The sequence below is a fragment of the Cephus cinctus genome, unplaced genomic scaffold (genome assembly GCF_000341935.2).
Source record: "Cephus cinctus unplaced genomic scaffold, Ccin1 Ccin1_scaffold0132, whole genome shotgun sequence".
Lineage (NCBI taxonomy): Eukaryota > Metazoa > Arthropoda > Insecta > Hymenoptera > Cephidae > Cephus > Cephus cinctus.
This window is the reverse complement of record NW_014332865.1, coordinates 2,214,960-2,241,792: the sequence shown is the minus strand read 5'-3', so window position 1 is coordinate 2,241,792 and position 26,833 is coordinate 2,214,960. Positions and strand designations below refer to the sequence as shown.

The 26,833-nt window shown below is 44.8% G+C and overlaps 1 protein-coding gene across 1 annotated transcript; it reads right to left on the bottom strand.

Moving 5' to 3' along the window:
- Positions 1 to 15,207: 15,207 nt before the first annotated feature.
- LOC107263159 lies at positions 15,208 to 22,909 on the bottom strand. Its single transcript, XM_015730080.2, has 3 exons — positions 20,981 to 22,909; positions 16,971 to 17,167; positions 15,208 to 15,778 (listed from the first exon to the last, which is right to left on the bottom strand). The coding sequence occupies exons 1-3, from the start codon at positions 21,924 to 21,926 to the stop codon at positions 15,533 to 15,535; spliced, it is 1,389 nt and encodes a 462-aa protein (XP_015585566.1). The 5' UTR covers positions 21,927 to 22,909; the 3' UTR covers positions 15,208 to 15,532.
- Between the last annotated feature and the right edge of the window lie 3,924 nt (positions 22,910 to 26,833).

The following is a 26,833-nucleotide window of genomic DNA, read 5'->3' as shown; positions in this document are numbered from 1 at the left end:
TCTACAAGAGATTTAGTAATTTCCCGGGCTGTATTTCCGACCACTTGTAAAGTCCAATGTGTGACCCTCTGGGGGGGTTAATATCGAACTGTTCTCCGTGAATTGCATTAGCTATTGGAACTTGTATAAGAAGTGAAATTAAGTGGTAGCTATGATATTTAGTACGATGGATTTTGTAGATTTTTTTTTTTACTAGACAACGTCAGGGTTGTCATCCCTGTAACGAATGGTGGCTCAGCCATCACGTGGGTGTCGTCTTCGAAATCGTTGACTGTGCTTCGTATAGCAGGGTTCGGTCCAAGTAGGGCAAAAGTCCACGATATAAAAACCAAGTGCAAGGGTCGTTGCCCGTGAAAAATCTTGGAAGAAAACACCTGAGACGGTTTCATGGTGTCGCGTTCACAAAGAACGATCGTAAGTCAGGGTGGCGGCAGGTCTTGGGTCATTTGTCATCGCCTGGAACTCAATTGTTCGGCACCTTCGTCCGCCATCTTGCTGGCCACCCCCACTAGACACCTAATAGACCACCGTGCCATTCACGGGCTTGGTGATAAATCGTTAAATAATCTTATAGGGTGCATTATGTCAAATTTTACGGGTACCTCCGCGGGACATCGGTGACTGTGCGAAGTCAGTGGTCCGTGGATTTATTTATGTGTGTGTATATATATATATATAGACTGTAAACTGGACTCAGAGCCGATGTTCGATGTCTACTATGGGAGGCTTCCATTTCTTATTCTTTTTTTTTTTCAAAAATCACCTAAAAAGTTATTTATGACGGAATCGTCGGAATCTCGTGGGAGACGATTATCCGTGAGTCTTCAGTGACTACACTGTTGGATTCGTTCCCAATAAGACGAAAAAAAAAGATCTCAAGCATAAACCGGCATTATTGTCGTGTACAAAAAGATACTCGAGTTCTTTGATTCATCCCCTTAATACTTATTATGTAGCGGCCTATTGAAAGCGATGCTCGTTCATCATTTACTCTCTGACGTAACAGTGAATTCGAGGATGTCAAACCGATAGTCGATAGCCCATCTTGATACAGGTGAATTTATCGACCAAGGGAGAAACGTGGTATCGACTATTGGCTCATACATTTTCATTTATTTCATGGTACACCTGACTTCAATAAACCGTCCATCGAATATGTATATACCAGAAGTGCAGTAAACACGTGTAAGTTGGCGAGCTGAAAATAAAAAAAAATTGTAAAAATATTCTACCTATACTCAATGACGAAACGTGGCATTCTTCGGACGCTATAGTGATTTATGACGAAATTTTGAAATCCCATAGGAGATAGCGGCTATCCTAGTTTAGTCTGTATCGTTCAGACTTTTCTCAGTCCCAAAGATACACTCCATAGAGTGTACCAAACCGCCATTTAATGCACTTGGAACGATTCGATCGGCCATTCAGTTCTGTAAGGGGACTCTTTGGGACTTCGTAGAATCGCCCGAGGGGTGTCAATGAATTTTGACCATTATGTTTATACAGTATATACAGCCATCCATGGTGCTCCATTGAGATGCTTTTTCGTTAATGGCTGGTACAAGAATGGACCTCTCGAGTGGATGACTCTGTCCAGAGTTTTCTGTGGGTACCGATAGTCGGAAAATCGATGAGTCGGATGTTTCCTAGGGGTATAAGATTTACCTTGTGATTCTTATGGCCTCCATGTATACGGTGCTCATGGATATTTTCATTCATGAAAACTTCTCGAGATTTTACATTGTTACACGTGAACGAGGTAAGAAATGTCATTGACCAAAATTTTCAGCTAATGGTCATAGTACTGTGTACTGGTAATGACAACCAGTAGTACTACTCGAGAATGGACCCATTGACTCGAAGGGTGGGTAATAAGTGAATGGGGTTGAAAGTCATTGAGAAAGATTTGTAAATTGATGATTTTTCATTCATTTTGAACGACCCTCAGTGTATAATAAGTACCACTCGAAGGAAATGGACACCATGGAAACGAAAGAAAACGATATACTGACTTCAAGATGACTCATGGAAATTTTGGGTTGAAACACGTGTTTCTGAAAAATTTCCCTCAACTTCAAATCGTGGTGTGTTCTGCCCCCTGAACCTTCGAAAATCAATTTATCATCGTATCTCTTCACGATAGTGAATTCCGTTATCTTTCAATAACTCTCAGGCCTTTTAACCCATTATATCTTCATGTTGGTCCGGAGCATCCGATTACCTATAGAAGTATCTTAAAAAAAAGAGAACAGTTAACAACGTTAATTATGGCATCGTAAAAGGGCTTTTACCGGATCGTAATTTTCAGTCGGGGCAGTTGACGGCATAGGACAGTAAAGGGGTCTATTATCTATGGTGTTACATAAATCATCGAAATCCCTTATATAAGAGTGTGATATCGAATATAATTAAAAGAAGGAAGTACGACGTCGTAATTTATCCTGAAATAATCGATATATAATTATTATTAAAAATATCGATAAAACTCGAGCAGCCAACAACGTAGAATAAAGATAATTTTGGTCTCTCCACCGATGCAAGAAAATCATAGAAAAATAGCCTCGAAATATTTTTGTTCTGTTATCAAATTCAGAACTATTGATAAGGGACGCCGTACGCATATCGCGATTCGTTCGCGCTCGAGGATTTAATATTTTTTTTTCCTCATGGGTGCTCGTGAAAAAAGAGACTGGCGCAATATTCCCTCGAAAATAACACAATAGCTCATCCCTGAACGTCCCGTTGATACGGAGTCCTGCCCTCGCTCTGACTTATCGACTGAGGCATATTTAATTTCCGTTCGACGGTAACACACCCCCGTACCATTCTTGTTCCCTTTATCTACCCTTTTCCAATAAGGTTTCCTACTACGGAATTACCCCCTTTAGTAACGCGCCTATGGTTATTTGAATTCTATGACGCGTCGCGTCCGGTACCTTTATACAGTTTCATTGTTTTATGTATGTTTCTAGAAATAGGGGTGGCCTTCTCGTCACTTTTGCAAGCAATAAAACCACCTTTACGTCAGGCAATCCACCGAGGACACTTGCCAAGAATATTACCAAGCTCCACACCCCCTGTACCTTTCCGTATGAATTTTAACCCCGATGCTTTTTTTGTCTGGAATTCACCCTCCAGTTATTGCAATGTGTCCAATGAATGTTAAAGGGGCCATCAGAAATTCGAAGGTCTAATAATAATATAGGGTCCGTCGCCCACCCTCCTCGTCTCAAATCTCAACTGGATACGTTACCCTCAACCACTTTCGTATATACGTATAAGTCTGTCTCGATTCTCCCTCATATTTTTCGACCCCCTCCAGATTCCCTTGGTAAACCATGGTAAACCATACATAATAGACAAACAGAGCGTATGGGCCCCATCACCACGGCGTTTGACTTTCCGCTCATAATGCGTGTATAGGGTGCATAAATCGCTGGATTAGTATTGACCGAAAGGTCGCAGCTAGTCAGGGTAAAGTTGGTTATTATTTGGACATTAGTTGTCCGGTCGGCTCACCCCTGATAACTTGTCCACAGATCGTTGGGCGGCTGAGATTCAATTTAGGCTATGCCCAGCATTAAACGCTTATTTATACGATCGTCGATGTTCTTTCTCCCCATTTTTCGCGCAAACGTAAACGCGGCTTAAAGGGTCACGATTAAGAATCCTTATAATTTATTATTATTTAATTAGCTCACGGACATTTTTTTAAGCGATCTAGTACCTTTAATATTTCATGATTCCCTACTTTTGATGAACCCTTTAAATTATTCTGTAATAGGTATATGAGATAAGTATATATATCTATATATATCTATATATCAAGAACAGACATCCTCGAAAACGTAAAACGCCCAAAGCAAAAAGGAACGTACGTTCGCTCTCGTAATCGCCTTGAGATACGGGTCTCCATTGTGTGACAATTTCTGAAATAACTCGTCCCCGTTTGTCTCCATTTTCTGCCGGGGTGAGAAATCCCCTTCTCGCGGCGCGAACAAGTTTGTAATTAATTTTTGCGAATTACTCGGCAGTCGACGCGATGCCAACGGGTATATATACGTATAGAGCAGAGAGAGAGTGGTATCTTTCCTCTCTCGTCGTGTCGTCACGTCTAGTAATGGCTGTACGTAATTCTCGAACAAGATCAAGTCGAAGAAAAAAAAAAAAATTCAAAAAACTTGAAAAAACAAAATATAACTTTCCAACCAAAACGATCGTGCAACCCTTCGGATTGTCAAAACTCCAAATTTTTCACCGAAAACCAATTTTTACCCCGTTATCAATAATATCATCGAATCCTTATAACGAGTAATAATTTTTAATAATAAAATATTCTTAGCGTGCAATTCTAATCGAAACTGTATCTCCAATTTGTTTCTACAAGAGTACCGTTCAAATCTCACCCTATCTCCTACACTCGGCCCTGGCTGTTCTGCACAACTCAATTTCTCGTTTCATTCTCCAGCACGGCGCTATCTCGTTCGCCCGCCTGAGTTCCCCCGTCGGCTGCGTATAATACGGCACCTACCAGTTATAATAATGTGCGGGGTTGATGCGGCCGCCTCGCGGGTAGTAGTGGTATTGGTTGATATTTCCAACAGTTATGTAATTTCCTGGGTATTGTCGCCAGGCGCTACTCCTATCATCCGCAGACGTGCTCAGGATCCAACCCCCAGCCCCAGCAGCCCATCCCATCGTCACTACCACCAGGATACTTCTGCTCCTGAACAGTTCTCCTCTTACACTTGCGACAACAAACCAACCAGCATTGCTATACGATCAGAAGCACAGCCACCGTCGCCGGCACCATTACCAGCATCTCCATTTCGAATTCTCCACTCCCAATGATAATAGCGGACAACCAGGAAGAAGCGTTTCCTCGTCAACGACATACCAGGACGCCATGACACCTTTTTTCTTGCAAGTAATGACGTCATTATGCTTTAGGGCAAATCGAAGAGGTCCGGCTAATTTGCACGGTCTTACCTACGACTTGGGGGCTGGTTGGGTCCAGGTCTTCTACGAGGCTGACAAACGACCCTCGTCGAGCTGTGATCGGGGTGGCACCTCGATAAGGCGGTATCAAGAACGTCAAAGCGTTCTACCCGGTAATTTCCTGCGTTTTATGGGCCGCTTAAGGAGCCGCCCGGTTTGACGATCAGGGCGAATTAGGAGACCTATCTGCGTTTGAAAACTTAATACTTCATGAGTATAGATTACTTTGGGGGGGTTAACCGAGGTGAAGATGATAATTGAGATTCGAATTGATATCTTATCTCGTAATCTTAGACGTTTGAGGAACCTCCTAAATACTTTGTGTATATGATGCAGGGTAAGGGAAGTGCTTGAGTATTACTTAGGATCCAACTAGCCTAACTTGACTATCGCGAGGGGTTGCTGTTTAATTTAGTTGTGATACTGCTCCAGGTAAATTTGATCGTTTGCAAACATATATGTAAATTCGCAATCGTTTCAGGAAACTCTCTTAGCGGGTTAAAGCTCAGGTCTATGTCGTGGAATTGCAGAGTGAGCCAGTGTGACAGTCATGGCGTATCCGCACTTTGCCAGCATTAATTCGAGTTGGTAATTAACGGGCACGTTATTGCCGACAGCCCGGGGAGACGTGACGTTTACGGTGAGCTTGTCGGGGCTCTTACACACGTATCGCCTTGACGTTTTACGGCAGCTTTGAGATTGTCTCGTGTCCCTAGCTTAATACCTTATCTATATATCAGCCATAGGTTACTGTAGATACCAACCTGACTGGTTATCCGGTCGTAGACCTTCCGTGAATATGGCAGCGGCGTGGCGACGCGTAGTTCAATTAACAATGAGCCTGTCGCGCGTTGCGAGTTGATTCGCAAACAATGAGAACTCGTCGGGGATTGTCGGTTCGCGAAAATGGATAGGAGATAATGCCGGGGAATATTTCAAACTGGCTGATAGTTTGACTGCGACTGGCATCCTGCGATCGTTTCCAGTTAGGTTAAAACCAGTATACGGCCGGCGTTGAATTTCATGAAATTCAAATACTGGTTTTTCACTTAAATAAAATAGGATTTTTATTCGATTGGAGGATGTTTTTTTTTTTTTTTTTTTTTAGAATGCCGAACAAATCATCGGGTTCCTTTATTTCTCACCAGGCGGAATATACTCTCGATGCACTGGGATACACAGGGTCCGGAGCTACGTCGGTTAATATTGACTGGCAGCGGTTACGCGTGCGCCAAGTGGAGACTTGGGCGAACCGCCCTTCCCGTCCAGCTCAGCCCCGCAAGCTCAGTTAGCGAGCCAATGTTATAAAGCTCCATGGCGTGGGTTCCACGAGCCCACGTTGTTATGGTTATGCTAGGCTCTATGGCGCGCGTCGACGGAGCAGTCCAAAGTGACTGCGCCATTGGTGGGACAAACTCGGAGAGAAATAGGGAGTAACTGCGAAATAAATAGACACGGAGTCAGAGGCTGGGAGCTTACATAGAAGTGCACTGAAAGGGGAAAAGAAAAAAATAAGTAACGACAGTACAGTTTCTACTTCCGTTCGAAGAAGGAGTTTTCAGTCTCGAGAAGGAACCTTTAAGAAATTCTCAAAATCAGCCGTAAGCGTCACACGGAACAATTCCTCGTGCTAGTTCGCGACACAGGAGTACCTCGGAAGGAAAATACAAGAAATGAAAAGAGAACGCGAAACCTATGTAATTGGATTGCTTAAAATGACATTGTTGTACTGGAGACTTTTAATCGGATAACAATAATGGTACAGGTCTAAGACGTGCGGAGATGACCTCCTTCTATGACGTAGCGTCGATCCGCGAGCTGTTGGTTTCACATTCAGCTGTCGTCCTTTCGTAATAATTGCTACCGATTCCCGAGCGCCATGCTGCATTTCCAGGTTTTTACCTCAAGACTCCCTTCCCTCTGCTGTCTCTCGCGCTCGCTCCCCTTCGTCTATGTCACCTCTCTCTCTCTCTCTCTCTCTCTCGCACCTTTTCTACTTCATCCCCGTGCTTCCTCGAGGGCTCTCCCTTCTCCCCTATACCCCCGGCACGAACATGGCCGCTTCAGTGGTGCAATTAGAGGCAGCCTGTGCGCTGGCACACCGACTACAATATCATTAAGATAGCGCTCCTCTCGCCTTCTCCCGCTGACCTCTCGCTCTCTCTTGGCTCCCCCGTTTATCCTTCCCTTATTTCCTCCCTGTCGCTATCTCTCTCCCTCATATTCTCCCTGATACGAACACAGGCTGAGAGGGAACGTGAAAGAGGGACGGGAGGATCGTAACGAGAGACGAAGAGGTTAGAGAAGATAATTGCTTAATTGTCAACCCCTGCCAGTAACCGGTCCACTAGTCCTACCCTGTTCTCATCCCCTGTGCACGAAAACATCCCCTGTCCCCGATACACAGTTACACGATAGAGGACCGAATTTCGGGAAACAGGGAATTTTACGCGGAGGCATTCATATCGGTGAGAATACATTGCTCTGGACCAATGAGATTTAATATTTTTTTTTTTAGTTAAGAGGGTCGGCGGGATGAGTATTCTTTTTTACAGAATCTTCGAACAGCCACAGGAGTTTGGCTTTCCGGGTTAACGATGCTTGTCGATCGTTGCCACCAGGAGACCACCCCTGGTCAAGGGAATCAAGGGAGACGAAGGACTACCGTACGTAACCGTAGAGGCTACGAGTATAAATCCTTATAAATTGACAAAAAAGCAGGGATATCAGCTGCCGAGATCTCTTGGTAACCTACCAGGGAGCCCTCTGCTCCCCATGTTAAAACAAAAGATGGACCCTCGTCTGTAGGTACAGCTACCTTTATATATATATATATATTTACGTGCTACCTTCACATAATACGTATACCGGCTTATTCGGCGTGTTTCGCTCGTTCCTCCCTTCTCAACCTTTCTCCGGTACCTTTTTTCCCTTCACCACCTCTCACAAAGCATCTCCAGCATCACCAGCATCCACTCTTCAACCTTGCGTAGTCGCTTACGTATACTTTTTGTAAACTTGGAGAGCCAAGTGTTCTTTTTTAATTACAATGATTTACACTCAAGCTAATTGTCGTTCTTACCCAGTTAATGGCACGAAGCGTTGACGGGGTCGTGACCTCGGTCAAGAAAAATTGACTACCAAAACAGCTACCGGGTTAGCATAAAACATTTGCGTAATATTACGATAACTGGTCATTTTCAATGGATCCTTAAGGCAGGTAGGTGGCCTGTAGGGGATGATAATCAGAAGCGTTAAGATGTCAATGAAGAGGACTTTTACGTGATACGTATACAGTTGGACGATCCTACGAGTTAAGCTGATTTTATTTAATCATCTCTTCCCGAGTGTAATTCAATGACTTTTTTTTCATGGACCACTCTTCATCTTTTTTTTTGCTTCGAAATTTTGTTTATTATTTATATTGGTCCAGGGATCCCGGGGTGTCCGTGGACGCTCCTGATACGGTAACCCCCTACAAGAAGGTACCGAGCCAGCTGATGTGCTCAAAAGACTTAAGCGGTTCTTGTCGAGAGGATCGTGCGCCACGGGAGTAAGACAGTGGCCACGAAATAAGAAACCGGTTGGGAGCCAATTTACTTAACAACGGCCGAGAATCCAACACTTACGGTTGTCCGAATGCGGCTCGCCCGGTACATCCAATCGGGTCTCATGTGTGAGATCCATGCATGTGCGGCCCAGGAACGAGCTGTGTACGGTAGCAGCTACTAATTTCGACTTCATCAGCCGAGATAAGACTGGAATTTCTGCCACTGCTGGGGAAACCGGCGCGCATGAGATGGGGACCACTTTGTAATTGTGGAGGTTCTTCATTTTCTCGAGTAGCGAGAGAGCAGGGGAGTGTGGGACGAATAGGTCGATTAAGAGAAAAAGTATGTCGGGTTCGTTTCCTGAAAAGTCGATTTTTTTTCAATTTCTTGTAAGCGCAGCATCCACGTCGCGTATTAATATACGTATTTTATGCGATTCGAGTAATAGCTGTGACGTAATATGGTTGGTAAATGTGGCTGGGATTTATTAGCAAAATGGCTGTCCCTACGCCATTGCGGATAGAGGATTGGTAGTCGGGTGGACTGAGGATCAGGATGTGTAAAGAGACCAAGTGGCAGGATATAGGTACCAGCCGAGGAGCGCGCGCGGCCTCCTTCGGGTCCAATTCTGGCCCAATTTGATGCACGGTAGCTTCCAGATACTACATAAGGGCTCCTGGGTAAATGGTAAATAACCACGCGGCCCGGCCACGAGGAGAGCCTAATTAAACGATGTACAATTTATAACACCAGCCAGAAGGTCTAATGGCTCGCGTTCCTGGAAACCCGCTGTTCGCCGTTGGACCACACCTAGCCGGGTCCTGCCGGGAGATTGTCATCGCTTTACGGAATACGCCGTTCACGAATCGTATACCCACGAAATATCTGTCTACACCGAATCTGCCTCGCGTTAATTATTTTTATTTTATTTTTTTTCGTCTTTTTTTCCTTCCATTTTCATTACCTTTTCTCACCCCATCTTTCAGACGGTTTATCACTCTTCGTCGTTACCATTATTTCCGACACTTTTTAATACAAGCTCGGCAGTAAAGAGAACCGGCAGGTGCCTCGTTTCGTATAACCGCCATTTTCAACTTTTTTTTATTTATGAAAAAGCCATCAAAGAATTTTGATTTATTGGTTAATTATTCGTCTCATCGAAAAGATATTCAATGTGCCGGTATGAAAAATTCGAGAAAGGTTTTTATCATCCGCAATTCGAGCGAACGTCTGTCTTTCTCTTACCCACGCGGGCACCCATAAGTCCGTCTCTCTCGCACTCGCGCAAGGTATAGAAGATTCAAAAACTTCGAAGATTCGATTCCTTCGCTTATCCACGTGAGGCCAATCCCGAGCGGTTAAAGCTGAAGTTTGACCGTGTTTTACGATGAGTTAAAAAAAGAAGCACAGTGACGTCTCAATGGTATCTTAAAACCAATAAGATTAGTATAACAAGATGAATTAAGGATACCGACTCGGGGAGAATATTAGCGCGTTAATGCAAGGAGTATCGAGTGGTCACGTAGCTGAGTGTCGGAGCGTGGTATAAAAATGTGAAGCGCACGTTATTGTGCGCTCGAGCACAGGATTTTCTATGAATAGTTCACGACTGAACGGAGAGGTCTACCGTGCTACCACCCCGTTGCACAGAAAGGAGGTTAACGTCCGTGTTATTCTGCGGAGCCGTCAAGCGCAGAATCTTTGCGCTAACAAGGTGGCGCGCCGTTCGAGTAGCCAAGAACGTTTTTCTGGTGGTCCTTTGGGAAGTGGCGAATGCCCGGCGTGGTCCGGCATATAACGAGGAGCCCGATTTTTTTGCGCATTAAAATATCGACTAATTGCCCCAGGATTCTCCTTCGGTTTTTGCCAGCGACAAGACGACGAGTATCGGCAGCAGCATCGAGGACCCGGGACCAGGCGGTGGCAGTCGAAGGAACGCGAACGTGACCGGCCCACGCAATTTTGGAAATCCCATCCGACAAATTTACACTCACCATTTAGGGACTGGTCAGACGCGACATTAACGAAGGAAGGAAGTCCGTCCAAGGAATACAGGAGTGGCAGTTCCAAATATTCCCTCGATTGGAATTTAACTTTATCCAATTTTTTTTTTTTTTTTTTTTTTTTTAAATCAAACTCCCAAGTAGTTTCCCAGGGTGTAAAATGTCATTGACTTCGTTACACGTTACCGGGAGTACCTTGGGGTACCTCGAGATATCGTGGTGTCAATTGTGTTATTTAGTAGCTGACCCATGGCGGATACCACTGGAATTCGTGGTGGTCCTTTAAATTTATAATGCGAACGCAACTCCCTGTTTTCCACGCGCTTCTAACGAGCTCGTTTAATTCTTATTGGACGAAGCGACGTTTCCTGAAATTTCTCGACTAAATCTCCTTTGCCTTTCAACACAGTCTCTCGTCTACCTTCGGCTAAGTTCGAAGAACCAAAGGCAATTAAAAGGTCCAAGTGGCTGAGCCGCGGCCATGGGATACGTATAGCGTACAGGGTATGGCAGTATGGTATAACTCGTGACCGATTGATCCCCCCGAAGTCCTTGTATTTTCGAAAAGGTACGCCCGGTATTTCTGTGTCGTGGAACGACGAATTTATTTAAGCCCTTTTTCCACCTCTTATTCTCCCTTCTTTCCGTCTTGGTCGGTAACAGCTGGGCCGCGTTTTACGGGTGTCATGAATCCCCCGAACTTATAAGGAAGAACGCTGAGAAAAGGGTAAATAAAAATGAAGCAAATCGAGCATAAACAAACAAACGTCCAAGGAATTCCTCTCCCCTTCCGGTGAATTGGATACCAACTGAAACAGTATAGAATCAGCAGTCGACCAGACCCTCGGCAGTGCTAATTTTCTCTAGCGATATACCCGAGCAGGATCATCAGTTAAACGGGATCGCAGTGATTGGCAACCAATTAGTATTGTCTCCCAGTTAAATTATTAGTCCCCGTTAAAGTCCCATGGAGACGATCCCACGTCATCAGGACCTAACCTAACCACCTACTCCATGGAATTCTCATGGGAAAGGTCAATAAGAGAATTTCACAGTTTCCATATCGTCCCAGATACGCGATCGCGTTCCCCCATGGTGTTCCATGGAACAAAATCAGACGTATGGATTCGCCATCTGAAGTTCTCGTGCGGACACCGGTTTCCCGTTAAACACCATAGAAAAATATTGCACGAAAGATAACACGAAAACGTATGGCTAGAGCGCGATCTTTGCCGTCGAGTTCTCATTCTTGATCGAGCGCGAAGTCATAGTTGGCCATTGGAAGTGATTTTCAGCTGATCTCCCGTTACGTTAACATCGCGAGGAGCCCGAAGTGATCCGAAGTAGCCCGAAGGAACGAGTCTCCCGGGGCATAACTACCTCTATCCGAGCGTAATTCTCCCGCGACATGAATCCGAGCATCGGTACACACATCGTGGAACAGTGGCTGGCTCCCAATTAGGGGTCCCTCTTTTAAGTAATGTCGTCGTCCTGCTCGTACGCTCGAGCGACTTTCCGCGGTGTCCTCGTCGTTCGCTTGTATAAATTAGTCCCAGCCGCCACATAATGGCGTGTCGATGCGCTACTGTCCCTGGACGCTCGTGTCTTTTTCCCTTTATCTCCGGTGTGCAGGTACCCTTCTACCTTCTATCTTATACCCTATACCATATATACCTTATATCCTCGCCCTGCGGTTAGTCCCAACTCACTCAGGCCCGATCCCAATGGACGGGGGCCTTCTGTCCTTCGCGCACTCGTCAGACCGAGGCCCCCCGTTTAATTTACGACCAATTAATTTGGATAAAGTGAATGAGGACCCCTATTTTCGATGCCCGCGTTAACTCTGAACTTTTATCTTTTATTGGCTCTCTCTCTCTCTCTCTCTCTCTCTCTTTACGTCGCCCCGACGTCATCATCGCCTTCGTCCGTCCCTTCTCCCTTTTACACGTAGCTCGCGGGGTTATTTTCAAACTTTTCGGGAGGTCCTACCTTGGCATCTTCCAAATAGGGGAGGCCTTTGATGGGACTTACGGCGTTCGGTAGCGATGGGTCCTGTCGTTAGAATTCCACGGCGTGTTCAATTTTTGATTAGGGGGACTCTCACCCGAGGGATAATAAAACGACGAGCGATGCTTTTGAAGTCGCGCGGAGTTAAAAGAGTCAATAGGCCTCTGTCGTAAATTCTAACGCGAGGACCGATCAGTGCACACCTTCCATGATAAATTCGTTAGCCACCCCCTGGACCAAGGATACATAATCGTTAGGGTCTTTTTGAATTCATGAAAGAGCCACGGCCGCGACCCTTGGACCTTTTCTTAGCGGATGGCTCCGCCGTAGAGTTCAGCCGGCTGAATGCTCGACGGCGATGGCTGTTTGGTATTCCGCGCTCGTCCCAGGGTATAATTGGCCGCCAACTGCCGACGCTCCTCCGGGTATCGCAAAGACAAGAAATTATTCTTTAATTAATTGTCAGCGGCTCATGTGGCCCTGGTACACTGCGAGGAATCGCGAGTCCATACATAAATTTACATATAAGGGAGCGGTAACTGCGTTTCCGATCGCGACGGCCGCGGCCAGAACAAATACGCGTGCGTCGTGTACTGCATTAAACGGCCCTGCCGTTCCCGACTGTGACCGACTGGCGACTTTGGGACTGACGGCTACCATCCTTCAGGCTCTGACGTAAATTTTTATTCGGACGACCAAATTAAATTCTCATAGATTTCGGAGGCATGGAAAGTTAACGTGCGATACGGATTTACGAAGTTTGGCACTGCTCGTGGTGATTGGCATTGGTTCGTCCGGATAGGCTCCGATCAGGATACGGGCGCACGGGGCCCTAGAGGGCAGTTAGGAGCGGCCGAGGAGGACTCGAGGAAGGCGGCGTGACTCTTTGATCGAAAGAGGCTGAGAAACAAGGGATACGGCCTGTATTGCTTCCCTGACGTCACGTATCAGAGAATGTGTGTTGTGGGCCTTTAAGGCCCCCTCTTGGGCTCGGACCGTCAGGCCCCGCGCGTGTAGAACCGTGGTGGTATATAGATATTTCATAATTAGCGGCGCCCGGAGGGTGGGGAGACTCTTCGATAAATCAGCGCGCCGCCCGGGCTTAAAACTTAATTAAAAATTTAGTCAAAAACCAATTAGCGGCCTCGGCGAATTAACATATTTTTAATTACCTGCCGGACACTTTCATCTATCGATTAGTTACGAGCGAACTGCCGCGTAAACAGGATCAATTTATCGAGAGTTCTTGCATTACGCGCGTACAGGCCGATTCAGGCAAATTCGACGGGCTCGTAGAAGAAATATTATCGTTCTGGCATTCGTAATCTCCAATTATACTATTACCGCTAATGATCTGCCGAGTAATTTCATATATATATATATAAGCTGAAGAATTTCATGAGAAAACGAGTCGTACGTACCTGAGTGTAGAAGCCTGTTCGTGGTATGAGTATTTACGAACTATAAAACGTCGGGATAACCTGTCGGCTACCGATACCGGGTGGGAAGACGGTAGCAACGATGAAATGGACATGCTAATGGCGATTATATTTTTCACTCTCTTCTCTCTCTCTCTCTCTCGATCGCTCGACGGAACTTTGAAGAAGTCGAGCGTATCCTGCTCCAATCTCAAAGGCATTAAGATTAGGCGGGCAGTTAAATATTGAAACCGCTTTTATTCCACTATAACGTACTTCCATGGATAAATTATCATGTTACATTTATACAGAGTGTATTGGTACAGCTAGAACGTGTTTTTCCATCCTTTTCATCTTTTATTTCTTCATCCTTTTAATATCACTTTCCCAGGGCTCGCGGGTGCTTCGGGATCCCGTCGCTTATGCGTATCCTCGTACCCGCGGATACGTACTTTACAATATTTATGGAATCTTTCTTGCATCTTTTTTTTTTTAAATCCTTTGCAAAAACAATGCGCACGGGCGTGTACGATTTTCACTCAGATAATTCGTGCACTCACGTGTATTCGCAATTTTGCGGATAGTCCAGAGCGTGTTAGGCATCGGCTATTTACATTATGTACAACGGGTTCTTACGTAATTTTATTTATTTTTTTTTCCCATTTGCTCCTCTTCCACTTGAGATCAAGGACCACCGAGTGCCTCCGAATGCTGATGCTGGCGGCGTGCCGGTGTATCCAGAATGCCCTGCGACTCCCCACGCCGTCGTTGTTCACGATTCTCAAAAACGATCGCAGAGATCGGACGTAGCGATCGATAGAAGCGATCGAATGGCAAAGCCACTAGCGCGCACGTCCTAGCGAATCCGAGCAAGCGGCAGGTGCATTCCGCACTGGAATTTCTTGTGGTTTCCTTTGCACGCGCTTAAGTACGTACAAATGTAATTAATCATCTTGAAGTATTTGCCGTAAACGAGTGTCTCATAGGAAGTCACCTAATAGATACGAAGTCAGTACAGGTTGGAGTTGTACGATTAAGTGTGCAGGGCCGGCGGATGGTATACTGTCCGAGTGAACATACCATTGTGAATATATTTAACGCAAGATCCTTATATTATTTTGAATTTTTTTTTGTTTTTTTTTTTTTCAAAAAAAAAAAATCAATAGCTTTTATCCTCAGTTCGCATCCCAACGTACTGACGAATCCGTAAACCGATAATGAATTTTTTTAATTTTTTTTTTTTTTTTTTTTTTTCAAAAAAAAAAAATCAATAGCTTTTATCCTCAGTTCGCATCCCAACGTACTGACGAATCCGTAAACCGATAATGAATTTTTGTCTTCCTTAATCCTCGTACTCGAAAGGACTGTTGAATCCGCTTGAATCCATGGATCCAATAATGATGACGGATGATTGATTGCACGGGAATACTGCTATACGATCGGTGGGCTGGTTGCTCAATTCGAAATTGAATCCCGGCTGCTCTCGGGCCCCGTCAGCCGGGGGCCCTGTGTTTTCCACGTTGAATTCATGAGTGACTTTCGGTCCTGGATATTCCTAAGGTCTGTGTCCAGGGGGCCCCATGAACATGGCTGCCGCTGCCGCGGCATGGGTGTGCCTTGCCATGGCGGCCGCAATGAAGGGGGGCACTCCTGGGGTACCAGGGGGCCCCACTCCGGAGAACATCAGCCCCGAACCAAAACTCGGGTGCAACAGTGGCCTCGCGGATAACCTCAGCTTCTCGATCTCGGCCTCTTGCAGTCTTTTCGCCTTCGCGCGTCTATTTTGGAACCATATTTTCACCTGGAATTCAGATTGAAAAAGAAACGTACTGTAAAATTAAATAAGACGGACGAACTTGTTGCTTACAATAACGTTAATAATTTATTATTTCATCACGCGCGTTACGCGCTCTCCCGTATGATGGCGCGTATCAACGTACTAATTAAGGTATTTAATTATCGAATTGAAATAGCATGAAATTGATCCACCTTCGTGTACGCCAAGTTTAATTACCTTAACTACCGGCAAAACGAGCGAGGATTACACGTTCTTACATGGACGGGGTATATCAAATATGCCTCGAGAAAAGTTCCATTCTCAGATTGCGTAATTGCAATTCTTGTTGAGATAATTGTCTAATTGCCAACGGAGTACCTGGAAGCTCCCTAATTATGATTTCCGTTGACACCTTCGCTACGCGTGTATATATATCTGACTCTAACTTCACTATATCTACTTGGCATGACACTGAGGCCAGCTTTCTTATTTTCGCTCACTGAATTCCGATAAACCACGATTATGATATTACATTCATATCTCAGGATTGACGTGGACTCCTGGTAAATCGTCTGGGCGGCATGAAAAGCCGCCCTGAAGGGAAAAAGGTGAAAAAGATGCTGCGAGGGGTCCATCGAGTGTGAGAGGCCACGGAAATCAATACACGTGCCATACTCTCTTTGGAGGTGCGGAGGTGTGAATGTGCCGTGAACCTCCCTATGGGTTGGCTTGTTATTACTTGTCAAGTTTACTACGGTTAATCCTAAGCATCGTTTACTTCGTATCTTTTAATACCATCAAGTTTAATTATATTGATTAATTTTCCTCTATTACATTAATATAGCCAAGCGGCAAACAAATCTTTGGCAAAATCAGTTCAAACGAATAATCCAAGTCGAATTCAGGTGGTACCACCCTGTTCGCATAAATAACTCGATACGCCGTGAGTGGGTGGGTATTTAGAGGGTTGGTCAGGTCTTATCTAAGCAAATGAATGCGACACGGTGTCGCTGAAAGCTTCATCTCGCCTGATGCATTGTAATGCACGTGCAAAGTGCATCCTAACACGCCAACTACAAGGTAAACGGCTTTACGAGATTTTACGAGTGACGTAATTCGAACGCAGTGTAAAAAGGGGTTGGAATAAATTTTAAATTAAAAAACTTTTTTTTTCTTTTTTTTTTTTTTCAAATCCCAATATCGAAATTTACGTTACCTGCGTTTCCGTGAGATGAAGCGACGACGAGAATTCCGCTCTCTCCGCTATCGTCAGATATTGCTTCTCGCGAAATTTTTTCTCAAGCGATAAGAGCTGTTGAGTCGTAAAAGGCGTTCTGGGCTTTCGATTAGGTTTATGCTTCCTGAGGGTGCATCTTACCGGCCCCGGTCCAGGTCCTGGTAACCTTAAATCGCCTAAAAACCATAAAGAATTGTGAAAAACACGATCGAGGTGTGATCTCGACGTAAATTTATTCAGGAGGAAATCAATTTAATCGAGATCAATGACGTAATTGGCATATCGTAAACGCGGACACTTATATTGGTATCACGGGAGTGGTTCTTTCAAATTAAAAAAAAAAAAAAAAAAAAAAAGAGAGATTAAACAGAAATACTCCGTTCCTATTTATGTCAGCATGCGCGAAGCGTATATCCCGGGAGGAGAACGATTTCCAAATTAGAGTCGGTAACGAGCCGCTAAAAATAAAAAAAAAAAAAAAAAAAAAAAAGAGAGATTAAACAGAAATACTCCGTTCCTATTTATGTCAGCATGCGCGAAGCGTATATCCCGGGAGGAGAACGATTTCCAAATTAGAGTCGGTAACGAGCCGCTAATTAACGATCGGCGAATACGGGAAAAAGAAGCGGAGACCATTGTCGGACTGTACCAATAGGTTGGTACATCGGTAAAGCCTCTTATATTCTGCTTCCCTTTCGGCTCTTGATCCTCGTCCAGGAGAAGCCAACGGTTAAGTATATACAGACTCCATAATTATTCAACGCACATAACCGATCAATCTGTTTTTCTTCGGTTGCTAATTAATTCCCGTTAATTACCTCTAGGAGCAATGTTCAGTACGTAACCAGCGTCGTCGTGTTGCGGGACCTTCCTTCATCTCGGATACAAATTAACCTGAGAGAGTGTCTTTAATGTCGCGTATAAGGACAGGTAGAGTCACGATGGATCTATCGGCTTTGTTAGTCGAGTCCTGATAGGCCTTCTACATCTTCGTACGATACGAGGAATCAATCTTTTGAGTCAAGCCGACGTAAAGACAAAAACGAATATAAAAATAAAAAATTTTCACCCATCAACCCCCTTCGAGCTTTATCCCGAGTATACTAACAATATTATAATATCGAATCGCTACAAAATATAGTAGCGAAGGAATGAAAAAAATCCCATCGTACGAATCTTCGTATTATACAATTTCAAAGTGATATCAGCAAAATGATAAACTTTGTATAAAAATAATATAAATTTTAATGAATTTTTATTTTTATCCTATTTAAAATTTCTAGTTTCTCATTCTAATTAACCATACCGCGGTTCGACATACTAATTAACTACGTCCGTCACGAGAGTCATAAAGTGACTACTTGAATCAGTCACGAGCACAGTTGCCACAGGCTAAGATTAACTATCCAAAGATTTAATAACGCTAATTATTCATTGCCACTCTATATATAAACCGCGTCTAATAAAATAGATTGAAATAGTTAATCGCTGTGTTGAACAGCGAACAGATACACATCGTGTAAAAAAAAGGATCCAGCAAGTGTATCGGATAACATAGAAATGATCGCATGTCCATATACAAGTTAACGAAGGAATAAATCCATATTCGAGCCTGAAACAAGCGGAACGAGTAGATACAGTTCATTCAGTAGCAAGAGAATCCGGACCCTCCTGTCGGTCCATCGAACCGTCGATCTCAGCATCTCGATCGTCTCGATCCGGATAATTATGTCCGACGGATGATGAATCGTTTCGAATATTTTGTACAACATTATTGGATCGGTTCCCGGACATCGTTAATTCGTCCCTGGTTTATATACAAGGAGATAAACGTAAGATAAAAGCAGATTCACCCGAGCGTTATAAATGATGTCTAAATTGATATTTTTCAAAAAGCTCCATACAGCGGGGATGCTGCGAACCCGCTTGACCAACCTCGATTTAAAAAAATATAAATTCATACCCAACGAACGTCGAATCGAGTGGATGAAAAATCCTAACAGTAGTGTCGGACGAACTTGTTATTTTCTTTGGTTACTTTTTTTATATTATTTTTTTCAAAATTAACGAACTCGGACTACCCCTTTAGGTATAGACTCGTTTGTAACTTCACTTGCTCGATTCCTTTATTCGACTCTATCCGTTATCTCTCTCTCTCTCTCTCTCTCTCTCTCTCTCTCTCTCTCTCTCTCTCGCTACACCACCTATATATACATACACTCCATTCTGCTCTTCAGCTGGCACCACTTTTTTTCACAAATCCTCTTCTTCAGCCACCCGTGCACTCGCTGCAACTAGTACTGCAACGTGTGCTCGAGAGCGTCTCTCTACGTTCCACTCGGTGATTTATATCCGTGATCCGAGACTTTCTTTCCTGAACGTGATCCGTAGCGTCGGTGACGATACCCACGATTTTTACACGGTTAAGATCATTTATCCTTAAACTTTTACCCTCTTCGTTTAATCCCCCCCTCCCTCTCACTCCGATATATCACTCAAAGGAATTACCAACTAGTACATTTTTTACCTTACTCTTTCTCCCTTATACACAAAGCCAAGAGATCCTTGGTACTAATCGATTTTCCAAGAGACACCTGTACCTGTATACATACACACGACATACCGTATATTTATGTATCTACCAAGTTTTTCGATCGCAACCATTAACGACTGCCAGTATCTACGGTCGTCGACAATTTCTTAATGGCGGATATACGTGTTCGACAAAACACAGGGGTATAATAAAAAGTTATAAGAAAATATGTCTTCGGTGAAAAATCAACTGCATCCAGTTTCACGCGTTTGAACCAAACTAACTGGAGGGTGTTTTTATGACGGTTGAATGCATTATGGATGCTACGTGTTATGTATGACTCTATCAAGTGGCTCCGCGGTCTACGAACGTCAGGAACTGAAACTCCAACGAGATGCGATTCTTCTGGAGGAGGTTAGAGTATATATATATATATATATACGTACGAGACAGAGCGTACCTTCTCGGACTTTATACGTCGAGAATCCCGTAATGGCCGGAGATTTCTTTCTCGGAAACAGCACGAGTTTCTCATTACGGAGTGCCTGTACTTTGCCACGTATCACCACGTTGAGGTAGTTGTTCGTAGGTATGGCTTGGTTAACCCTTGCCTGGGTGATACGTGCTTTGTGAGATTAGCGCGACTTTTCTCTTGTGAGTACGGCTGTCCTTTTGAGTCGATCCACGGGAGTGTTTGTATAGGTGTATAGGGATACGCGCGTATGTACGTATATCTATATAGGTATAACGTTTAGAAGGTTTACTTAGTATAAATTTTTTGTCACGGTGAATCCGATCGATCGTGTAAATCAATTAGATGCTTGGGATTTAATAAGGTCGATTGAACTAGCAATTATCGGTTGAGTTTGCGTTATTCCATGATTCATGAAATTCCAATAATTTAGCCGCGATAGCGACGGAATGGTGGTCTTTTGGATTTTCGATTTATTTGAAAGCTTCGCTAATTGCTTAAAGGTCTAGAAGAGTAATGGGGACCGCTGTGAAATCGCAGATCTGACTGAATGATAATGATCGATGAATATTGATGATAGTCCCCGGAGGTACCGTGGATAAAATAACGTTATGCCGTATTGACGCGGCTCCCTAATGCCGTGGAATTTCATTGGCGCATGGGAGTCGTTCGGTTTATCGATGCTAAGTATGTAAATTTGAATGTCTAATATCATTTTGATATCGTTGCGTATTAAACGGATGTATGTTTTGATCGTTGAAATTTTTATTCGAGATGTAACGAACGATAATATTAATTGACGACCTGAAAATATTCTTAATAGAATTAAATTATTTTGACGTATCGATGTCATTGGCGCTCTTATATGTATATCATTTTTATCCAAAATTAATTACGCGGTACTGTATCCAAGTGCATGGAGATGGGGGATAACGATGGGGAAGCAGGCAAAATGAATTTGAAAAAAGAAGGACCTCGTCTTACCATTAGGACTGGTAGGACCACCGTGAGGTGGGTATAGGTGTCCGTGAGGATTGTGCGGATGCGGAGGTGGGGGCAGCCATGCGAACCCTGCCAAGGAATGCGGAAATCCTGCAGGATTCCATCCGGGACCCCCAGGGGCCCCAAGGTACGCTCCTGAAGGCCTCTGCACTCCAGGGTGTATCGGTTGAGGCACTACTGGGCTTGATTTCTCCTTCTCCTGACTGGAGTCCAGGTCCTTCTCCAGTTCGCAGTCCGAGTCCATCACATTAAGATCCTCCGAGTGGCCGACGCTCCTTATTTCTTGATCCTCGTCCAGGTGGTCCGTCGTCCTGTCGCCCTCCAAGGATCTGTTCGCCTCGGAGTCGCTCCTCTCGTCGAATTCTCGTCGGATCGGCGATACAGACCGATTTACGATTCTCTCCTCTTCCTGTCGCTCTTTCTGAAACTCGCTCATCCTACTCGGCGATCCTGTGCCGCGATCCCTCTGCTCCAGGTCGATCCTGATCGGTGAGGAAGACTTATCCTGACTCGATCTAGAGAAATCCTTAACGGTAAGGATCTCCCTTCTTTCGACCTGACGTGGATCGGCCAGGTCGGCTCGTTGATGATTGGCGAATGGACCCAGGCCGTGAGGACTCAGTCTGGCCAGGAGTTCCCGGCTCTGAAGTCGCTGCTGCTCCACCAGAAGCTCCCTGTACCTGGCCTCCATGTCCAAGGTCTTCTCCACGTCGATTCTATCCATCCTCTCGATCCTCTCGTCGGAATCTCGCCTGGTCAGAGTGGCTGGTGAACGTTTGGTACCGCTCAGGAGCGAGTCCACGCTGAAGCTGATCTTCCCGCTTCTTGGCTTGAGGTTCGAAGAGGCGGAAGTTGGTGTAGCCATGTCAACGTCTTCCGAGAGACCACTTCCGGTCCCCTGCATCACCACTCCCTCGCCGCTACTCATTTCGATCTTCCCGGATCTTCCTTAGCTAGGACTCCATGGCACGAAGCCTTTAATTATCTTAGGAATACCTGTATACCTGGTCAGTACCTGGCTCTCCGGTACTGCTTTACGCTAATGGTCCACCGAAGAAGTGCATTCCTCGGCTGCTGCAGGCCATGCATTTAGACCGGACCTATGATCCTAGTGACGTCAAACCGTGTAGGGTCGCTGATGATGTCCGAACCAGTCTAGTCCTGGGTAGTGTCATCGAGAAACAGGCCAATCTGGCCTCCACTTTTAATCTCAAGTTGGTACAGCTGATCTTATACCGAAGGATCCTCGAGGATTCTTCTTGGGAAAATAAACGTATATCCGGAAGAGTGATTCTCTCGTTAACCCTGGATGTCTCGACACGTTGATACCTTTATCGACTGAACTCGACACGCTACCATACTTAGCGAAGAGGCAGGAAAGAATCCCGTCGCATCACGGTAGAGTCCTCAAAAGGTCCACGACCCTGGACAGCATCTCAGGATCATCCTGGATCTTACTGATTTACGAGATATATTCTCCTATCAGAGCCACTGTCAATTTTCTTCTGCACTTCCGGTATCCCAGTTTTTCCCAGCGTCTTTCACCAGTCCCAAAACATCCTGCGGCGATTAAGCAGGACGTTCTAGAATGTTTTCCAGGACCTTTTGGTTCCGAGGAACACACTCCACTGTCACCAATGCACCCACGTAGCTCCTATCGATCCGTAATATACAATATCTTATGGATCCGATATCGATAGGATACAAATTTCTTATGATGATTCTTCGAGGATTCGAAGCCGTCGCGATTGCGTTACGTGCGCGCGCGCGCGCGCGGAATAAGGCTCGGATGCGGAATCGCGTGTTGGCCGCTACTCCCGCGAAACGGCACTGATTACCAGCTCGTAGCTCGGAGAACGGAAAGCCTGACCCTCGCTCGGGTGCGTCTACGGTGCGCCGCCCCCGCAAAACTCGAGGAACACGAAGCCGGGTCCCGTCAGCCAATGCGAGGAGCTACGTGGTGCCAACAGGCGTTGCGACTGTGGGCGTGGCTTGTAATCTATGTCGACCAATGAGAAGGCTGGGAAATTAAAATTTCCGTTCGATCTCCCCTACGGCGCTTATGGTGGTAGGTCGGAGTGGGGACGTGGAGGGATGAAAAGTAAAACAGGAGTGGGGGCGCTTCGTGATACTCGGGGAACGTGACGACTCCTAATTGTCTAATTCTCGGGCGCGCGATGCGCGAATTGATTGGCAATCCGGGTTATTGGGCTGGGGTTGTACTACGATGGACGCCTACGGGAATTGCGACGCCATCCAAGAGATTATTAATATCCGAGGTTGGATTTATAGCGACTCCTGAGAAATTGCTCATCTTCCCACTAACTCTCTCACTCCCTCCAACTCTCCCCGCAGTTTCCCCCAGCCACCCTGACTCCAGCCACGTATACCAACACCTATCCACAACTAGCTTCCTAGCGGATGAAAATTTTTAAATTTAAGAAATTCGAAAAAAATCGCAAAAACGAAAAATTTAATTTTTTATCTTCGTTAAAACCAGGCGCTACGAAAATTATGAATAATTAAACATTTTACAAATATAATTAATCATCGTTCTCCTCGAGTAAGGCAATTCGTAGCATACGCCTATGGATATAATAACGCAACGAGTTCACTAGTAGCAATAATTATACACAAGTCCCGTTCACCCTGACACAATAATCTCAAAGTCTTATTTCAAACGTGATTAATTATTAATACAATATCCGTTAACCAATAATCGATCAATTTAATTTTTTATAAAAATTATACGCTATACGACATACAGGTACCGTCGGTACGTCAAACATTCTCGAATCACTCTAATTCTTTTTTTTCTCATAACCCACAAGAGCTCAGCATCTTCCAGTACAGATACAAACCACGTTACTTTACGATCATATCTGCCTGAATCCCTATGCAGGTATAACAACATAAATAAGAAAAAAAAAAAAAAAAAAGAAAAATTCAATCCTTTTCCGTAGCAGTCCTGGACAGTACTCGCGAGTCCCCTTTTGCCATAGAACGAGAAGGCCAATGGGATCTCGCGTCATAAAACACGAGACAACAGTCGCGCGCGACCGGAGCGGCCTTCTCTCGCGATTTACAACTGGCGAACAGCAAAAACCCACTGACGACTCAATTCCTGGGACCACGTGTGCGTAGCCCTGGACCAGTGTATACAAAGGAAGTCTTGATATATATATATACATACACGCATCTCCTGGCGATTCCGCGAGTTCTCCTTACCTCCTTCAATCTCTCCCACCTCCAACCTCCACGACAACAACCAACCTCCTGCAGATCTTCTTGCTCTCCTCTTGGTCCTCTTTCTTCCTTTCCCGAGTACTTCACCTTCTTATTCTACTTCACGGTACCGTCTCCTCCATCCTCAACCAGATCCTCCTCGTCGTCCGTGTCTTCGTCGTTCGGCCTTCTTCTTATACCTTGCAGCCTCTTCCTTTGGTCCATGAGTGGGATTCGATATGCCGACGCTCAGGCGGAGGGCGTAAGAAGGCCCAGATTGTTGGTAAAAGAAATATGTATATAGGTGGCAGAGAGGTATATATTTCTACATCTCTCATTGTCTACGTAAAAGTAGGATGCAGGTGCGAGAGAGCCGTATGGACCGTGCACGATTCACGTATGTGGACGTATGTGGGATATATATCTATGTAGCAATGATACCGTATTACAGTGTCGGTAGACACGTGAGTACGCGAATATAGTTATCTATATACCCAGCGGATCTTTATTTTATATTTATATGTATATCCAGCGTAGCCGCAAGAGCGAAAGCGAAAGAGAGGAAAAAGGTGGGAAATATATTCCTCGAGTTATGATTTAAGGTGTGCTCGTGACGGGGGTGCCGGCTGTGGGGTACGGAGTAAGGGGGGTATAAGGTGGCCTCGATCCTTATGGTAACCAGAGGGATGCTATTGCGCACATAAATACAAGGAGATAAATACGAAACTTCAGACTGCCGGTCGGCGAAGACCTTACTTCAGTTGGAATGAAAAAATTTATATCGAACAATTTTCTTTTATTCATTCTTTCCCTACGAAGATACACGATTGTTATGCTTATTTATAATTTTTCTTTTCTCATTATACACCAATTCCTTATGTATTCGTGAAATTGATTAATAATTCTTATCTCGCGGAGCAGACCGATTATACGAGATTTTGGGTTTATCGTGGATAGGCAATATTTTAGGATTAGGCTAATCCCGTGGTTGGCTAACTGCAAAGATGAAGCTGAAGGGTAAATTCCCATGGGAGCAGACTCCTGGGGGTGACGAGATTTTCGACTTTTCAGAGCCCAAGTCAAGCTGCTTAACTAAATCTCGTTAGAACCAGCCGAAAGAAAAAGCCACGGGGCGTCCCGGCATTTGCTGCTTGAAAATCATTAAGGATAACAATTATTTTCAATAGCGTCCATCTGATACGTCCGTATATTAATAAATGACTCCTTCGAACTATCGAAATTTCGCTCTAATCACCGGTCATTATTTTTTTATCCCATCGACAACAATGACACTCCCGTTACTTCAAGCTCGAGCATAAAACGCGTCGTCGACTCTTGTCAATTACATTGGCACTTTGGATTTACATGGAAAAGCCAATAAATGATGGCGGCTGTCTGAAAGGGGGACCCTGGTGCCACCGTGCCACTTCGGTAGGGACTATTCTACATTTCTCCATAGAGCAACTGAAAGACGTTATATACGTATACACACGTATAACGTAAGTATAAGCATAGAAAAGTACTCGCGACGACTCCAAGTGGAACGACACCGAAAACACGAGGTACCACCATAATAGGTTACCAAGCAGTCTATTAAGCGTCCTCAAAACCAGTTAGTGAGTTGGCAATCCAGTTTAGGTACAAAATGGCTGTCGTTTAGCGAGGATTAATGGTCTCGGGAGTATCCCGGGGCAGCATAATGGGGCAGATGCGTTCGGCATCCCCCCTCTTCCTCTCTACCCACCACCCCGGCACTCTACCTATAACCACCCTCGAGGGTAACCTCATTATATACACCTATCTGACTACGGGGTCCATTATGCCCTTTTTGCGATTCCCTCTCCGTATATGCACCCATAGACTGCATAGACGTAGATATAGATATACACTTATATACAAGTCCACGAGAGCCATCATATTTAGAGCCTGAAGCGCCGTTTAGTTTGGCGTTTCACGCTCGAGTGACTCCCCCTCTCGTTCTTCCACGACGTCGAATTGACTCCGAGTCAAGTTAAACGACTCCTAAACTCCAGTCAACGCTTTTGTGCCGTGGCGTCGCAGTCAGGCACGTTGACAGAGATTTAGAGTGTATTTAAGATGGAATTAGCCGTAGCGGCGAGATGATGGACGCTACCGCGGGCTCTGAGATCACCTGGCCGTAGGTGAAACGGGGAGGTATTTTACTTGCTTGATAAACTGTCACTAATAGATTGACTTTTAACGTGATTTTCGGGGTCAGACTAATGCCGAAAATAGTATTGTGAGTCGGGTGGGTCGAGGAGGTCTGGGGGAAGGGAGATAAAAAAAAAATGATTCGTATGCCCTCGAGCTTAAACTTTATACGTTTTCCTATAATGGGAAGTTGGTGGCAATTTTGCATTTCTAACGGGGTTTGTTTCTGTGCCCAGTGAAAATGCCGAGTAGATGATTTACGTAAGATTGGCAAGAGTGCGCGCACTTTTGCATCGGTGCAAATAATTATTGCAAATTGTGCGTGCTTAGGGGCGGGATTTTTAATAGCGATTTAGATCGCTTATCGTAAAGCAGGTAGGGACTTATGATATTTCATGCCGGCGATTTTTCACGCTCTTAACTTGCTAACGACATTTT